Genomic DNA, 15,572 nt, shown 5'->3' with positions numbered 1-15,572 from the left:
ATGGTCACCATAGCTGATGCTAGCCTTTTATTCCAGCTCTTATTAATTGAATTTAATTTCACCAGCTGCTGGGATTTGAACTCATGCCTCCAGATTACTAATGCAGACCTCTGGGGTACCAAAATAAAAACAAAATACTGCAGATGCTGGAAATTTGAAACAAAACCAGAAAGTGCTGGTCTGGCAACTTCTGTAGAGAGAGAAACAGAGCTAATGTTCCAAGTCCAATATGACTCTTCTTCCGAACTCTGAAGCTCACCTACAAATTCCACATGGTAGGCAATGGTACTGCTTCTTGTCCACATCAAAGAGATGGCATGTGTCACAATAGTATTCTCCAAACACAGTTTCACAGCGTTCACAGCTCTTTTTCACCTGCAGAGAAAAGCAAAGTGTTCAAGGAGCATTGGCCTTTTATACAACAAACACAAAACCACAGTGCGGGGCAAGTTAATTGTCATGCAGTTAAAGTATCAAATTATCAAATAATGTTAAAGAGAAGAAAATGATGCTGATAGGAAAAAAACTTCCAGTCTCTCCATATTTTTATTATCTGAATCAGTAACATTGATGAAAGCAATCAATTCCTTTCTATACATTTGTTTCTTAACACACATTTCTTCCACAGCACCTCCTAAACCCACAACCTCTACCATATGAAGAACAAGAGCAAATGACACATCAGGCACATGGGAGCACCACCCCCTGCAAGTTCCCCTCCAAGCCACTCACCATCCTGACTTGGAAATATATTGCCGTTCCTTCACTGTCTCTGGGTCAAAATCCTGGAACTCCCTCCCTAACAGCACTGTGGGTGTGCCTACACCACATGGACTGCAGCGGTTCAAGAAAGCAGCTCACCACCACCTTCTCAAGGGCAATTAGGAATGGGCAATAAATGTCAGCCTTGCCAGAGATGTGCGCACATAATTAATTAAAAACTCTGAACCTTTAGTAACCCAGCGTGGTTATTAAGCTAGCCTGGCAGTTGCGATATGGATGGTTTCCTTTGCGCAATGAGCTAAAATGCAGATCCAAAATTCATCGTTCTAATAAATGCTTACAGTAAATCAAGTGAAAATGCTAAGAAATGTAAGGTGATTGGTAGCAGGATTAGAGGCGACATGAGGAAAAACCTCTTCACCCAGAGGGTGGTGGGTGTTTGGAAGTCACTGCTTGGTTTGGTGGTGGAGGCAGAAACCCTCAACTCATTTAAAAGGCACCTGAATCTGCACCTGAAGTGCTGTAACCTGCAAGGCTACGGACCGGGTGCTGGAAGGTGGGATTAGAATAGACATCTAGTTTTTTTTTTCTTTTTCAGCCAGTGCAGACACAATGGGCTGAATGGCCTCTTTCTGTGCTGTAACTTTTCTATGGTTCTAAGTGGGTAAAGGAAATCAGCCGTCTTATTGAATGAAGCTGGGTCAAGGAGCTGTAAGGCTTACTCCTGCTTCAATTTCTTACATTATTAATGGCGTTGCACAAATACAAATTATTGCAGAATTACTAAAAGCAGCATACTCTTCAATGACAGAAAAGTGGTACTGTTGTACTAGAGTTGATTCCACTGTAAATTTGATTATCTCACACACACACACAGCACCTGCTACATTTTTCACACTTAAATCTGTACACTGGCGTGAGACAGATTGTTCAGTATTTACCAACCTGCTGGACTGTTTTGCACTTTGCACACTGAACCTGTGAGACCTTGAAGCGATCCAGCTGATGATTTTCTGCATCATCGTGACACAGCCGGCAAGTGTAAAATTTCCCACAGCACAGTGCCTGAAAGATCAAAACAATTCTCTTCTCATCTCTCCACGTAATACTTTCTCTATCATATGCATATACTGATGGATTTTCCATGGTGCAGGGTATTACTTTCTAAGAACAGGTCCATTCTCATTTACACATGGAACTGTGTATCCCTTTAAGGCTGAATGTGTAATTACCATACTGAATGCAGTTCAAGATCAAGATGCAGATCAGAATCCTGGCTTTGTTTAATTGACAGAAAGATTTGTATTTCAACAGCACCTTTTATGACCACAGGACATCCCAAAGTGCTTCACCATCAACTACTTTTGAAGTTCTGTCATTGTGGTAACATAGGAAACGTGGCAGCCAATTTGCACACAGCAAGCTCCTACAACCATCAATGTGATAATAACCCAATAATCTGTTTTTGGTGATATTGGTTGAGGGGTAAATATTGGCCAGAGTAGTGGGGAGAACGCCCCTGCTCATCTTCGAAAGACAGTCCAGGGATCTCTTACCACCTGAGGGGGCAGATTTTGGGCAGGAGGAATTTGTAGATGCGGTAGAACTGGTAAATTCTTGGAGATGAGTGCTGAAATACACAGCATTTTAAGGCTTGTTTTGTCACTTTGACAGGCAGCTTGCCATGCACAGCTTTCAGATCATTAGCCCTTGATGTGCTTGCATAAAATGTTGGATTTGAAAAAGCAAATCTTTCTTTTGTGATGAAGCAATTAACCATTGGCCTTTCAGCAGCCTCTGCTAAAAATTAAAGCTCGCCAGTCTCAAGGCTTGGTTAATCCATGCATGAAGAAAGGTATCTTAATGTGAGAGGAATAAAACACCAAGTAAAATTCAAAGTTAAAAAATAAATCTGAAAGACAATGGCTCACAGAAAAACTAAGCTAACTACAGAAAGCTTAAGACCTGTTCCACAAGTCATCCAGTGGCCAGATTCTGCAACTGCTTCATGTGGCAAGCAGACAACTGCAAAACCTGGCAAATAACTTGCATTTATATAGCACCTTTAATGTAGTAAAGTGTCCCAAGGTGCTTCAGCACAGCACCATCAAGACAAAATTTGATGGTGAACCACTCAAGGAGATTTCAGGACAGGCGACCAAAAGCTTGATAAACGAGGCAGGTTTTAAGGAGCGTCTTAGAGGAGGGGAAGAAAGAGAGAGAGAGAGAGGGGAGAGGGGAGAGTGGCTTAAGTGGGGGGGGTGGGTGCGAATTCCAAAGTTCAGGGCCTGGACAGCTGAAGGCACATCCAATAGTGGGGCAATGGAAATCAGGGATGTGCAAGAGGCCAGAATTGGAGGAGCACAATGATCTCAGAGGTTTGTAGGGGTGGAGGAGGTTAGGGAGGGGTGAGATCATGGAAGGATTTGAAAACAAGAATAAGAATTTTAACATTGAGATGTTGCAAGACTAGTTGTCAATGTAAGTCAGTAAGCACAGTGGCTGATGAGTGAACAGGTGCCAATGTGGAAATAGGAATATATAAATTAAATGGTGACATGCAAAGCATGAAGAAAATGTGACACCAGGAAGTCAAGCTGTGCACCGATACAAGATTATATATAACATATAAACATGCATTGTACATAACCAGAAGCATTTGTAACAAGGACAGATATTTGATCAAAATGATAATTTAGAATATAAAATAATCTTTGAGAAATCGCATTCAAACTCTAGAAATCTTAATCAGGAAGCAACAAACTGCTATTAAAGCCACAACATTGCAGTTACACAATCCTCTGTCGCAGGGTCAAAACAATTTTTACATTACTTAACAGCTATTTAGCAAAGATTTTACTGATTATAACATTTTCTATCTCTGTCAAAATCATCATTTCTGGAATCAGGTCTCTGAGTAACTGGGCTATTTTTCATTGCACTTGAGGTGATATTCTCACCAAATCCAGAAAGCAAGAATTGCCTAAGTTTTTGCCTCCTAACAGGTTTCAGAGGATAATCCAGATCTCTAACCCCTTAAACAAGTTCAAGAACTAGGAACGAGATGCCTGGCTAATGCTTTTTATTCATGTTGCACAACCCACTGTATACACTGATCACAAGATTGATTACTGTACCGAATATCAAGTTGGTCCTATACTCCTATTGAGAATTTAGAAGAATAAGAGGTGATCTCACTGAAACACACAAGGTTCTGAGGGGGTTTGACAGGTTCGATGCTAAGAGGATGTTTCCCCAAGTGGGAGAATCCAGAACTAGGGGGCACAATTTAAAAATAAGGGGTTTCCCATTTAAGATCGAGATGAAGAGTTGAAACCACAATCAGGTCAACCATGATTTTTTAATTGGTAGAGCAGGCTCCTGGAACTGAATGGCCTACTCCTGCTCCTATTCCTTATGACCTGCCACATCTGCTGGCTATTACCATCAGTTTCCATTTTTATCGCAATAACTGATGTTGACACCAGGGTGACCAACCTGTCCTGCGTTCGTTCCGCGTCCTGAGCCATGCCTTCCCAGGACATGTTTTGCCCCAGAATTAATCTGCATTGACAAGTTATCTGTGCATGTGTTGGCCTTGGAAGTGATTTGTGGTTGGGGAATTTCTAACACCCCAACCCCCTAATTACACCCCCCCAACCTACAACCCCCAACCCCCCATTGACAATCCTCCACTTACACCCCCGAAACCCCCTAACACCCACCACTGACAACCCTACCCCCCCCCACTGACAACCCCTACCCCCCCACTTACACACCCCACTGACAACCCCTATCCCCCACTGACAACTCCTACCCCCCCACAACCCCCACTGACAACCCCTACCCCCCCCACAACCCCCACTGACAACCCCTACCCCCCCCACAACCCCCACTGACAACCCCTACCCCCCATTAAAAACCCCTACCCCCCACTTACACCCCCCACTGACAACCCCTACCCCCCAACCCCCACTGACAACCCCTACCCCCCCCCACAACCCCCACTGACAACCCCTACCCCCCCACAACCCCCACTGACAACCCCTACCCCCCATTAAAAACCCCTACCCCCCACTTACACCCCCCACTGACAACCCCTACCCCCCAACACCCACTGACAACCCCTACCCCCCATTAAAAACCCCTACCCCCCACTGACAACCCCTCCCCCCCAACCCCCACTGACAACCCCTACCCATCCCCCCCTCCCCTTTTACATGCTCACCACCATGTCAAAACGTCCCTTAAATTTCCCGCGGCAGTTGGTCACCCTGGTTGTCACATTGCTGTCTGTGGGATCTTGCTGTGCGCAGGTGGGCTGTAAATCGCTGCGATCCAGTGGTGGTGAAAGGCGCCATATAAACGCAAGTATTGCCTTTCTTCCTTTAACGCTGTGGTGTCGGGATTGCGATCCGTTCCGCCCCCTTTGCTTACCTTGAGCCGGCAGGAGCGGGAGTAGTGGCCGCAGTTGAGGAGCGGGGCTTCAGGCCCAGCCCCAGCCCCAGGTCCAGGCCCAAGCCCAGGCCCAGCCGCCGCCATCAGCCGGTAACCTGGAGACGGGTCCGAGCGCGCAGGCGCAGTATCCCGGCGCAGGCGCAGCGTGAGCGGAGCGGGCCGCCATCTGGCCGAGGGCCGTTCCGGTGAAAATGCGCGTGCGCACACCCGGGCGGCCCATTCGGGGCCGGCAGGTGCCGTCTGCGCAGGCGCCGTCTGCGCAGGCGTCATACCGCCGGCCACTGGCAGCTGCTGTTTGCGCAGGCGCAGCGCGGGAGGAGTTGAAATTGGAACATTGGAGGGTGGAAGGACTGGGGGGAGGGGGGAGAGAGATAAGGTTTAAATGGTTTGGGAACTAAAACTCTGCAAATAGAGTTAGATTACAAACTAGCCATAAATAAAAATAGAAAATGCTGGAAATGCTCAGCAGGTCTGGCAGCGTCAGTGGAGAGAGAGAGAGTTAACGTTTCAGGTCAATGACCTTTCATCAAAGCACAAACCTGCAACATTGGGCCCTAACCTCTGAGCCCCCTACCCCCACCCCCAGCATGGGATTGGAGGGGTACCCCAAAGATGAGCTGGGGAATCCCCTTCGGAGGTTCCCGCGTAAGGTTTGCACAGAAATTGCCCAGAAGTGCAAGCTTCACCTGGGGAATTGTCCTGCACTGGGAACCATCTGGAAATGTGATTTAAATGGCAAACTTCAAATGGTTTTGACTGGTTTGCACTAATAGTTACCCTGGAAAAGTTAGAATGAATAAAAACACTTCTAACTAATGGGTAACTATAGTGGCAGACCCAGATCAACACCCCCCCCCCCCCCCCATACCCCAGGGAACCCCCAATGACTCCACCCATGGGATTCCCCCAGACCATGACCACCCCCCCCCCCCACAGTGATCTCCCCCCACCTCCTGACTATCCCACTCACGAGACTCCCTCCAGATACTCCAGGGGTCCCCTCCCACACCCTAACTACCCCACCTCTAGAATTCCCCAGACCAGACCCCTTTCCCCCCACCCCAATGGGCCTGACTCTCAAGCTGCCACCCCCAACCTAAACTCCACCCCCCCCCCAACCAACCCCTTCCAGGCCCAATCAAACCTGACCCAAGCCCAATCTCCCAACCCCACTCTGAGGCCCGACACTGTCCTGGGATGCATCTCCCACACCTCTGCCATCACCCCTTCCCCTCCCTTCCATAACCATACTAGGGTCCCCTTTGTCCTCACTTTTCACCCCACCAGCCTCCACATTCAAAGGATTATCCTCTGCCATTTCCACCAGCTCCAGCATGGTGCCACCACCAAACACATCTTCCCTTCACCTCCCCCCCACCAGCCCCCGCAAACCACCACCCCACCACCCCCGCTGTCCACCCCCCCAGCATTTCATTGGGACCATTCCCTCCGGGACACCCTGGTCCACTCCTCCATCACCCCGAACTCCTCATTCCCTTCCCACATCATCTTCCCATATAATCGCAAAAGGTACACACCTGGCCCTTTACCTCCTCACCCTCCAAGACCCCAAACACGCCTTTCAGGTGGAGCCCACCCTGCTCTCATGCCCACATGTCCGTCCTTGGCCTGCTGTACTGTTCCAGTGAAGCCCAACGCAAACTGGAGGAACAGCACCTCATCTTCCGATTAGGCACTTTACAGCCTTCCGGAATTAACATTGAGTTCAACAACTTCAGAACTTCAGACCATGAACTCTCTCCTCCATCTTGACTCCTTTTTTAATCCAATTTTTATGTATGTATTTATTTATTTATTTATTTTATTCTTTTTTTAATTTATTTATTTATTCATTTTTTAAAATCTTTTTTCCTCAACCGCCCCCCCCCCCCCCAAAGGTTATCTGTCACTTGTGTCTATGTTGTGCTTTCACCGAGTGCTGATACTTGTTCTGCTATTAACACCTTCTGCTATCTTTCCTTTATGGTAAGGGAAGATGGTGGTGTAGTGGTCTCGCCACTGAACTGGTAATGCCCCGAACCCAGGTTAATGTTCTGAGGACCCAGATTCAATTCCCACCATGACAGAAGGTGGAATTTGAATTTAATACAAATCTGGAATTAAAAGTCCGATGACAATTGTTAAAAACCCATCTGATTCACTAATGTCCTTTAGGGAAGGAAATCTATCATCCTCACCTGGTCTGGTGAGGATCCTACAAGTGACTCCAGACAATGTTGACTCTTAAAAATGCCCTCTGAACAAGGGCAATTCGGGATGGGCAATAAATGCTGGCCTGGCCAGGGATGCCCACATTCCATAAATGAATAGAAAAAAAATGCCACTATCAGTTCCCTCTTTACCACAACCATTAACACTCCCTTTGTCTTCTGTCCACGACATCTTTGTTAATCTCTCTTTAGCTGCCACCTATCCCTGACCTTTTATCTTGCTCCACCTGGTCCACCACCTCCTAAACACTACAAAATCCATCACATTTCTACTTCTCTTTAGTTCTGAAAAAGAGTCATATGGACTCAAAACGTTAACTCTCCATGGATACTGCCAGATCTGCTGAGTTTTTCCAGTATTTTCTGTTTTTATTTCAGATTTCCGTGCCCGTATTTGACCATGCAACTTCATGGTGTCTGGAGTCAATGTTGAAGAGTCCCAAGGCAACTACCACCCCCCCAACTGTATAGCACTGTGCCCCTGCCTCCGCTGAGTCTGTCCTGCTAGTGGGACAGGACATACCCAGGGATGGTGATGGTGGTGTCTGAGACATTGGCTGTAAGATATAATTCGGTGAATATGACTCATTCAGGCTGTTGCTTGACTAGTCTGTGGAACAGGTCTCTCAGTTTTGGCACAAACCCCCCCCCCGATGTTAATAAGGAGGACATTGCAGGATCAGCAGGGCTGGGTAAGTTGTTGTTTCTGGTGCCTAGGTCGATGCTGGGTGGTCTATCTGGTTTTACTCCTTTTCGGTTTGGTGGCACTTGCTAGGCCATTTCAGATGCAAGTAAGAGTCAATCACATTGCTGTGGGTCTGGAGTCACATGTAGGCCAGACCAGGTAAGGATGGCAGATTTCCATCCCTAAAGGACATTAGTGAACCAGATGGGTTTTTACAACAATCAATGATAGATTCATGGCACCATTAGTAAGACTAGCTTTCAGTACCAGATTTTTATTAAGTAATTGAATTTAAATTTCACCAGCCGCCGTTGTGGGTTTTGAACCCTTGCCCCCAGTGTATTAGCCTAGGCCTCTGGATTACTGGCCCAGTGACATTACCACTAAAGCACCATCTCCCCCTTTGTGGGATCTTGCTATGCCATTTCATAGTGTAGTGAATACACTTCAAAAGTACGTCATTGGCTGTACAGGCCTTTGGAACACGCTGAGGTTGTGAAAGGTGCTATATAAATGAAAGTTCTTTCTTTACTAAAATGTTGTTCAGAAACTTGTATCAAAACATTCCGACAATCACTTGCTTTGAATTGAAAGTGGTTTTGGCTGTAATTATTATTGCTGAAAATTATACGTGAAATTGTAATTTAGCACTCAAACAAAGCTCAGAATATGTAAAGTCATGGCTCCATGGAGAATTCAGATTCTACCTCTAGAGGGTGCCTATACATCATATCAGAGAAGAAACCACAAATTACTGTGACCTGGGTTTAGAGATGGCATAGTTCTATTCACCCATTTTCATTTAGGATCGCATTTTAAACGCAGACTGGAAAATCCCAGTCTGTCCTGGTGGGAATCGCTGTGGGAGATTCGGCAGCCGAGCCAAAAGCCCATTGACTTTCGGCGGGACCAAACAATGCTAGAGGCAGGCAGGGCTGGAAAATCGCACCCAGAGTTTGAGGGAGAAAATTCAGTCCGTTCCAATTGACCCACGCAGTAAAAGACAAACAATCCGCCTTTCATGTGATGTAACTGCAGCTTGAATGAAGGAAAGGTTTCCAGGTTTACTAGCTTTCCAAATTTGCTTGAAAATCTTCTTCCTGGCAGTTGGGGAGCTCCTTCAAAGAGCTGACACAGGCACGATGGGCAGAATGACCTCCTTTTGGGCTCCATGGTCCTATGACCTTTCACCACATTTCACCTAGAGCGCATCAGTTACAGAAGCTGAACAGAGGAACATTTAACAACGTCGTGGTCACTTAAGGCTGCAGTTATATTGCAGAAGAATATATGGAAAGTCATGCACAGTTGGTAGACTATAGTTATACTGCTGTCTGAGGATTACTGTGGTAGCAATGTGCTCTCTACACATGCTTAGATATAAGCTGAGCTCTGGATACAGACAACTAGCTCTTAGCACTGGGAAGAATGGATAGGGGTATCTATATTCTCATTATATTAAAAAGGTTCTGTTTTCAAATTTTTTTGAAAAAGAACAACTTGCATTTATATAGCATCAGGATGTTCCAAAGTATTTCACATCACCAACAATTTGAATTTATTTAGAACTTGTAACATAGCAAAATATCCCAAGGTTTCCCAGGAACGTTATCAAACAATACTTGACACTGAAGCCACAGGAGATATTAAGACAGGTGACCAAAAAGCTTGGTCAAAGGCGTAGGTTTTAAGGAGCGTCTTAAAGAAGGAGAGAGGTGCAGCAAGATGGAGAGGGTTAGGGAGGGAGTTGCAGAGCTTAGAGGCTCGGTAGCCGAAGGCATGGCCACCAGTAGTGGAGTGATTAAATTTGCGGATGCTCAAGAGGCCAGAGTTGGAGGAGTGCAGAGATTTGGGAGGGTTTCTGGGCTGGAGGACATTATAGGGATAAGGAGGAGCAAGGCTAATGAAGAACACAAGGATGAGAATTTTAAAATCAAGGTAAAACAGGTGGGGAAATCATTCCCCCTATTCCTGTGGAACAATTTTTTTTATTACTGAAAAGACAGACATATTGCTGAAGCTTCATCTTGTACTCATCAGGACAAACACAAGAATACCAAATTTCAAACAATCACAACAATTTATACCACAGGAGAAAAGGGTGCTGATTGGTTGGCAAGTTGATTCTGATCATTTGAAATTTGGCATTCTTGCATTTGCTCTGCTTTGGCAACATGTCTCTCTTTTCAGCAATATTCAATAATGTTGCTGTTAAATTACTCTGGCTTTAGGTAATAGACTTCAGAAATCTATCCTTCAACCCAGTCAGGAGTTACATTATAAAACAAACACTCTCCCTCTAATTACAGTGGGTAACTGTGCTGACTGAGCAGTATTTTAGGAACACGGGTATGTCTTTAAATGGGGTGGTTTTAGCTACCTGTAGCATTTTGGTTAGACTGACGTTAAATTGCTACCTTACAGTTACTATGTTAATAAACCCCTTAGGGCCATGTTAGCTGTTACCCTGTACTCAGCTATTCCTCAAAGAGGAAATGAATCTCTAAACAGGCTTACAAAACAACTATATGTGATCATACCTAAGTGCTAAATGCATTGGATATGATTTTCAATCTGTGGAAAAAATTATGCAAAAAGAAAGCACTTAAACAGCCGGGAGCAGCAGCATGGAATATTCCACAGCTGTGGAAATTAGGGTTTCTCCCCTACCATTTTTTTAAACTTTATTCAGACTCCCCTGTCCTCCCTGTTACACCAAAAGTCCACACAGTGCGTAATGGCCATATTCATGAGAGCACCATTTAGCTGACCTATGCAATGGTTGGTATAACGTAGCTAGGGTAGACACAGGTCTACCTGCCTGGCTACTAGGAACTCTGCTGTCTGTATCTTAACTCACACCAGGTCCCATTCACCGTGCTCGCTGCTCCCAGTCCTAAACACCTTGGTTTTAAAATTCTCATCCTCATGGTTCAAATCCCCTCCATGACCTCGCCCTCCCTATCTCCATAATCTCTTCCAGCTCTACAAGACCCCAAGATCTCTAATGCTCCTCGAATTCTGGCCTCTCAGTCACCCCTCATTTTAACTGCCCCACCATTGGCGGCTGTGCCTTTGGGTGCCCGGACCCGAAGTTCTGGAGTTTCTCTTTAACCCGCCCGCCTCTCCATCCTCCTGGTGCCTTAAGATCTGCCTTTTCAATCAAGCTTTTGGTTACCTGCCCTAATATCTCCCTACGTGGCTCAGTGTCAAATTCTGTCTGATTTACGTTGCTGTAAAGTACCTTGGGAAGTTTACAATGTTAAAGGAGCTAAATAAGTGCACGTTGTTGTTGTTGTTGAGATAGATCTGGTTGGAATTCCTGGGGCTTAGTAAACTCCATCGATGGAAACAGCAGCCACAACAACAATCACAATTCAATTTCCTCTAGCTCAACAACCCTCTATGGCTTTCTATCCATTGAAATGAAAAGGCTTTCACCTTTCAAGAACTCAGGGCATTCCAAAGCACTTTACAGTCAATTAAATATTCCTTCAAGTGTAGCCATTTTTAGATTGTACAATGTGATAATGTCCAAATAATTTATTTTGTGTATTGGTTGTGCGATGAACATTGGCCAGGACATTGAGTAATGTCACCTTTTCTTCCTTGGAATAGTGGCTGCGAGATCTTTCATGCCCAGCCGAGACGGCAGATGGTTCCTTGCCTTAATGTTTCACCCAAAAGACAGCCCCCCCGACAGCGCAGCTCTCTCTCAGTGATGGTTGATGATTGTTTTAAATATTGCTGGTGGGGCTCCTTCCTGCTGCTGAACCCAAGGGTGTTAGGGAGGGTGTTAGCTGAAGCTGCAAGGCTGAAAATGGCAGGCGCTGGCGTCAAATTCAGTGTTAGATGCTGACTGATGGTACGACCTGCCCACTCTTACATACTTCCAGAGCCTGAGCCAATCATCCATGCTACTGACCTCATCTAGATGGCGCTCAGTGCGAGCCATACCAGAAATGTGCCTACATGGTGTGGATGTTATTTTGGTATCAAAAGGCAACCATAGCAACAAAACTACAGGCGCTGCAGAGGCCAACTTCGCATCCCCTGACCGTGACTCCTACTTCCTTTCAGGGCAGTGCTCATTGCTCACTATAATCTCACAATGTTTGACCACAAATCTTACAAGCCATAAACATGTGCAAAATGCTTTCCATTCCAAAACTAAAATCATCTACACTTCCACATAATGAAATGAATTATTTGGCACTGGCCCTGTTCTCTGTGACTAACTCTAGGCTGGGACTTGATAGGTTAGATTGGCAACCCAGCCTAATTTAACTTCCCATTGCGGTCAGTAGGGTAGGTGTTGACTTTGCAGTGTCCCACAAAGTGGACTATGGCGAGTCAGCAATCCGTCTTATCTCTTTCCCCCAATTTTATTTTCATTTAATTCTATTCCATTCTGATGTTCTATTACTTTCAAGGTGTTATATAAATATAAGTTGTCTTTAATGTCAGTGCAAATTACAGCAGTTTGCGAAATTAAGAAAATACTGGCAAAACTTTCAACTCCTTTGCTTTTACTGCCATCAAGTCTGACAGGATTTATGTCACACAGCCAAACAGCTAGCACTGACATCAAGGCTTCCCTTTAGCAGTTTGTAACATGATTACATTCACAAATGTCTGAGCTTCCATTAAACTGCTTACACAGCTCTCAACTTGACTCAACTCAAGACTTGTCAATCCAAACAAGAGCGTCTCAAAATAGCGAGTCAAATTCCAATATCTTCTGCAATATGATAATTATAGTGTAGGAAATGTAATTTGATGGAGCCTTTCATTAACTTGTCCCGTAAATTTCCAGGTCATATGATCTGTGCAGCCTACCTTTAATTGGCTTCACCTCCATTCTTCTTAAAATATATAGTCAACCGTTAATTTCATAGAAGCATTCTCAATTACCTTTATTTTTACTTATTCACAGAATGTGGGTATTGCAGTTAAGGACAGTATATATTGTCCAACCCTAATTGCCTTCAAGAAGGTGGTGGTGAGCCACCATCATGACAATTGCATGTCTTGCTAGGCCATTTCAGAGGGCAGTTAAGAGTTAACCACATTGCTGTGAGTCTGGAGTCACGTATAGAGTCCTTGAAGCATTTATGGCACTGAAGGAGCCCATTCAGCCCATTGAGTCCATGCTGTCTCTCCGCAGAGCAATCCAGTCAGGCGCACTCCCCTGCTCAATCCCCATAGCCCTGAAGGTTTACTTCCTTCAAGTCCCCATCCAATTTCCTTTTGGATTCACTGATTGTTTCCACTTCCACCACCACCATAGGCAATGAATTCCAGGTTAATTCCACTCGCTGTGTAAAAATGTACTTACGTAGGCCATACCAGGTAAGGACAGCAGATTTCCTTTCTAAAGGACATTAGTGAATTAGGTGGGTTTTTATGACTATCTGGTGGTTTCATTGTCATAATTACTGGTTTTATTTTTCCATCCGTTTGGCTGGGGAAGCTGTTACAGTTTGATGTTGAGGTTAACAATCCATTCAGCAGCTTGAGCTGACACAGTGTGAATGGTGGCCATGTCACCGGGAGTGGGTCTCTCAGGTCAGGAGCTCAGTATGCGGGTGATGGTCTGACTTGGATGACCGCAGTCTCAATTTGAGCCGTTCCTCAACCACTTGTGGTCCATCCTCTAGTGGTTGACAGTTGTCCAGATTTTCCACCAAGAAGTTGAAATCTGGGACTTCCCCACTCGGGTCAGTTACCAGATTGCTGTTGGTGATGTTTGCAGTCAAACAGAAGGTGTGCCATTGAGGGGTGGGGCTGGCATCAGTTTGTTGTGTGTGGAGTTTGTTTGGGTAGGGACTACAAGATTTCGGGCAGGTGCGAGGGGTTTATTTGAGGTCCTGTGTCAGTGGGAGTGCTTTGTTAGCTGTCAGCCAGTGATGTTCTTTGAGGAAGATGTATTCCCAGTGGACATCAGGAGCTTTATCAGACCATTACTAGTGCTAGCTTTTTATTCCAGATTTAGCTGATCGTCTGAATTTAAATTCCTCAGCTACTAACATGGGTTATGAACTTACGTCTCCAGTTCATTAGTCCATTAGATTACTAGTCCCATAATGTAACCGCTACACTGCCACAACTTACTCCTGGAACTCCTAGCAACAATCAAACATAGGCACCATCAATAATAACTCACAAGAGAATGTACGTATAGACTTCAAAAGGAAAAAAAAATGACATGTCTATAGGGGAAGAGCATGAGGAATGGGACTGATTGGATAGCTCGTTCAAGAGCTGGTACAGGTGCAATGGATCAAATGGCCTCCTTCTTCTGTGATTCTATGAAATGAAAGCATTGTGACTGCTACCTGAGATATGGGCATTAACCTTCATGATGCTGTGCAAGTGATTACAGTCTAATTGCATTTTGATGGAATGTTAACCCCATTGCGATTGATAAATCTGCAGCTATTTAACATAAAGACCTGTAGGACTACACAGATATAAAAGGACCCGCAGGAACCCTGAAAATGGATATAATAGTGTCACCTTCTGTTGGTTTTGGTTATTCACAGAGAATGACATGAGTTTTCTAGATGTGGCAAATAATGCATCACATGCTTAATTCCTCTGGGTGTACCATGGGAACGTTTGGGCAAAGGTGGGTGTATAGAGTTAGGCCGCAGATCAGCCATGACCTCATTAAACAGCAGAACAGGCTTAAGGGACTAAATGGCCTAAATTCTCCTCCTTTAAGATGCTCATTAAAACCTTTAGGCCATTTAGTTCCTTAAGCCTGTTCTGCTATTTAATGAGGTCATGGCTGATCTGCGGCCTAACTCTATACACCCACCTTTGCCCATACCCTTGATATCTTCGACTAACAAAAATCTATCAGTCTCAATTTTAAAATTAACAATTGATCTATCATCAATTGCGGTTTGCAGGTGTGAGTTTGATACTTCTACCTTCACTTTGCATGTAGTGATGTTTTTAATTTCACCCCTAAAAGTTCTGGCTCAATATTTTAGACACCTCCTAGTCCTAAACTCCCCAACCAGTGGAAATAGTTTCTCTCTATTTACTCTATCTGTTCCCCTTAATCTTTTGAAAGCTTCGATCAAATCATTTTTTAATTCTAGCGATTGCAATACTAGTTTGTTTAATTTCTCCTCAAAGCTTGACCCTCCCACAGGTCGAGTATCCTTGTAAATCGGAAAACTGAACACATCCAAAATCTGCACTGTTTTTTGAACCTCATTGACCTTTAGAGTGGGAAGTCTAGTTGTCTGTTTGCACTGTTTACCTTGTGATTTTTGTGGTATACATGTCAAAAAATCTTATTACAGGCAATCTGTATTTATTATTCAGTGATACATCTTACTTTTCCAGCCATTTTATTGACTTTAGGCTAGAGCTGGCCTAGGTTTAGGCTGTTGTAATGTAAGTTTATTTGTGGTGTCCGAAAACCAAACTAATCTGACACCCAAAATGCAATGGGCACC

General features: G+C 44.7%; 1 protein-coding gene across 1 annotated transcript in view; it reads right to left on the bottom strand.

Annotated features, from left to right (window-relative positions):
* rchy1 (ring finger and CHY zinc finger domain containing 1) overlaps window positions 1-5,292 on the bottom strand; it is a 30,345-nt gene extending 25,053 nt beyond the window's left edge. The window contains exons 1-3 of the mRNA XM_041185233.1: window positions 5,161-5,292; window positions 1,669-1,788; window positions 260-375 (exon numbers count right to left, since the gene is read on the bottom strand). Of these exons, the coding sequence (XP_041041167.1) occupies window positions 260-375; window positions 1,669-1,788; window positions 5,161-5,265 (341 nt within the window). The 5' untranslated portion in view covers window positions 5,266-5,292. The remainder of the gene's footprint in view (window positions 1-259; window positions 376-1,668; window positions 1,789-5,160) is intronic.
* Between the last annotated feature and the right edge of the window lie 10,280 nt (window positions 5,293-15,572).

This window comes from Carcharodon carcharias, chromosome 1 (assembly GCF_017639515.1).
Source record: "Carcharodon carcharias isolate sCarCar2 chromosome 1, sCarCar2.pri, whole genome shotgun sequence".
Lineage (NCBI taxonomy): Eukaryota > Metazoa > Chordata > Chondrichthyes > Lamniformes > Lamnidae > Carcharodon > Carcharodon carcharias.
The sequence above is the reverse complement of the archived record's forward strand: the minus strand, read 5'-3'. Positions and strand labels throughout refer to the sequence as shown.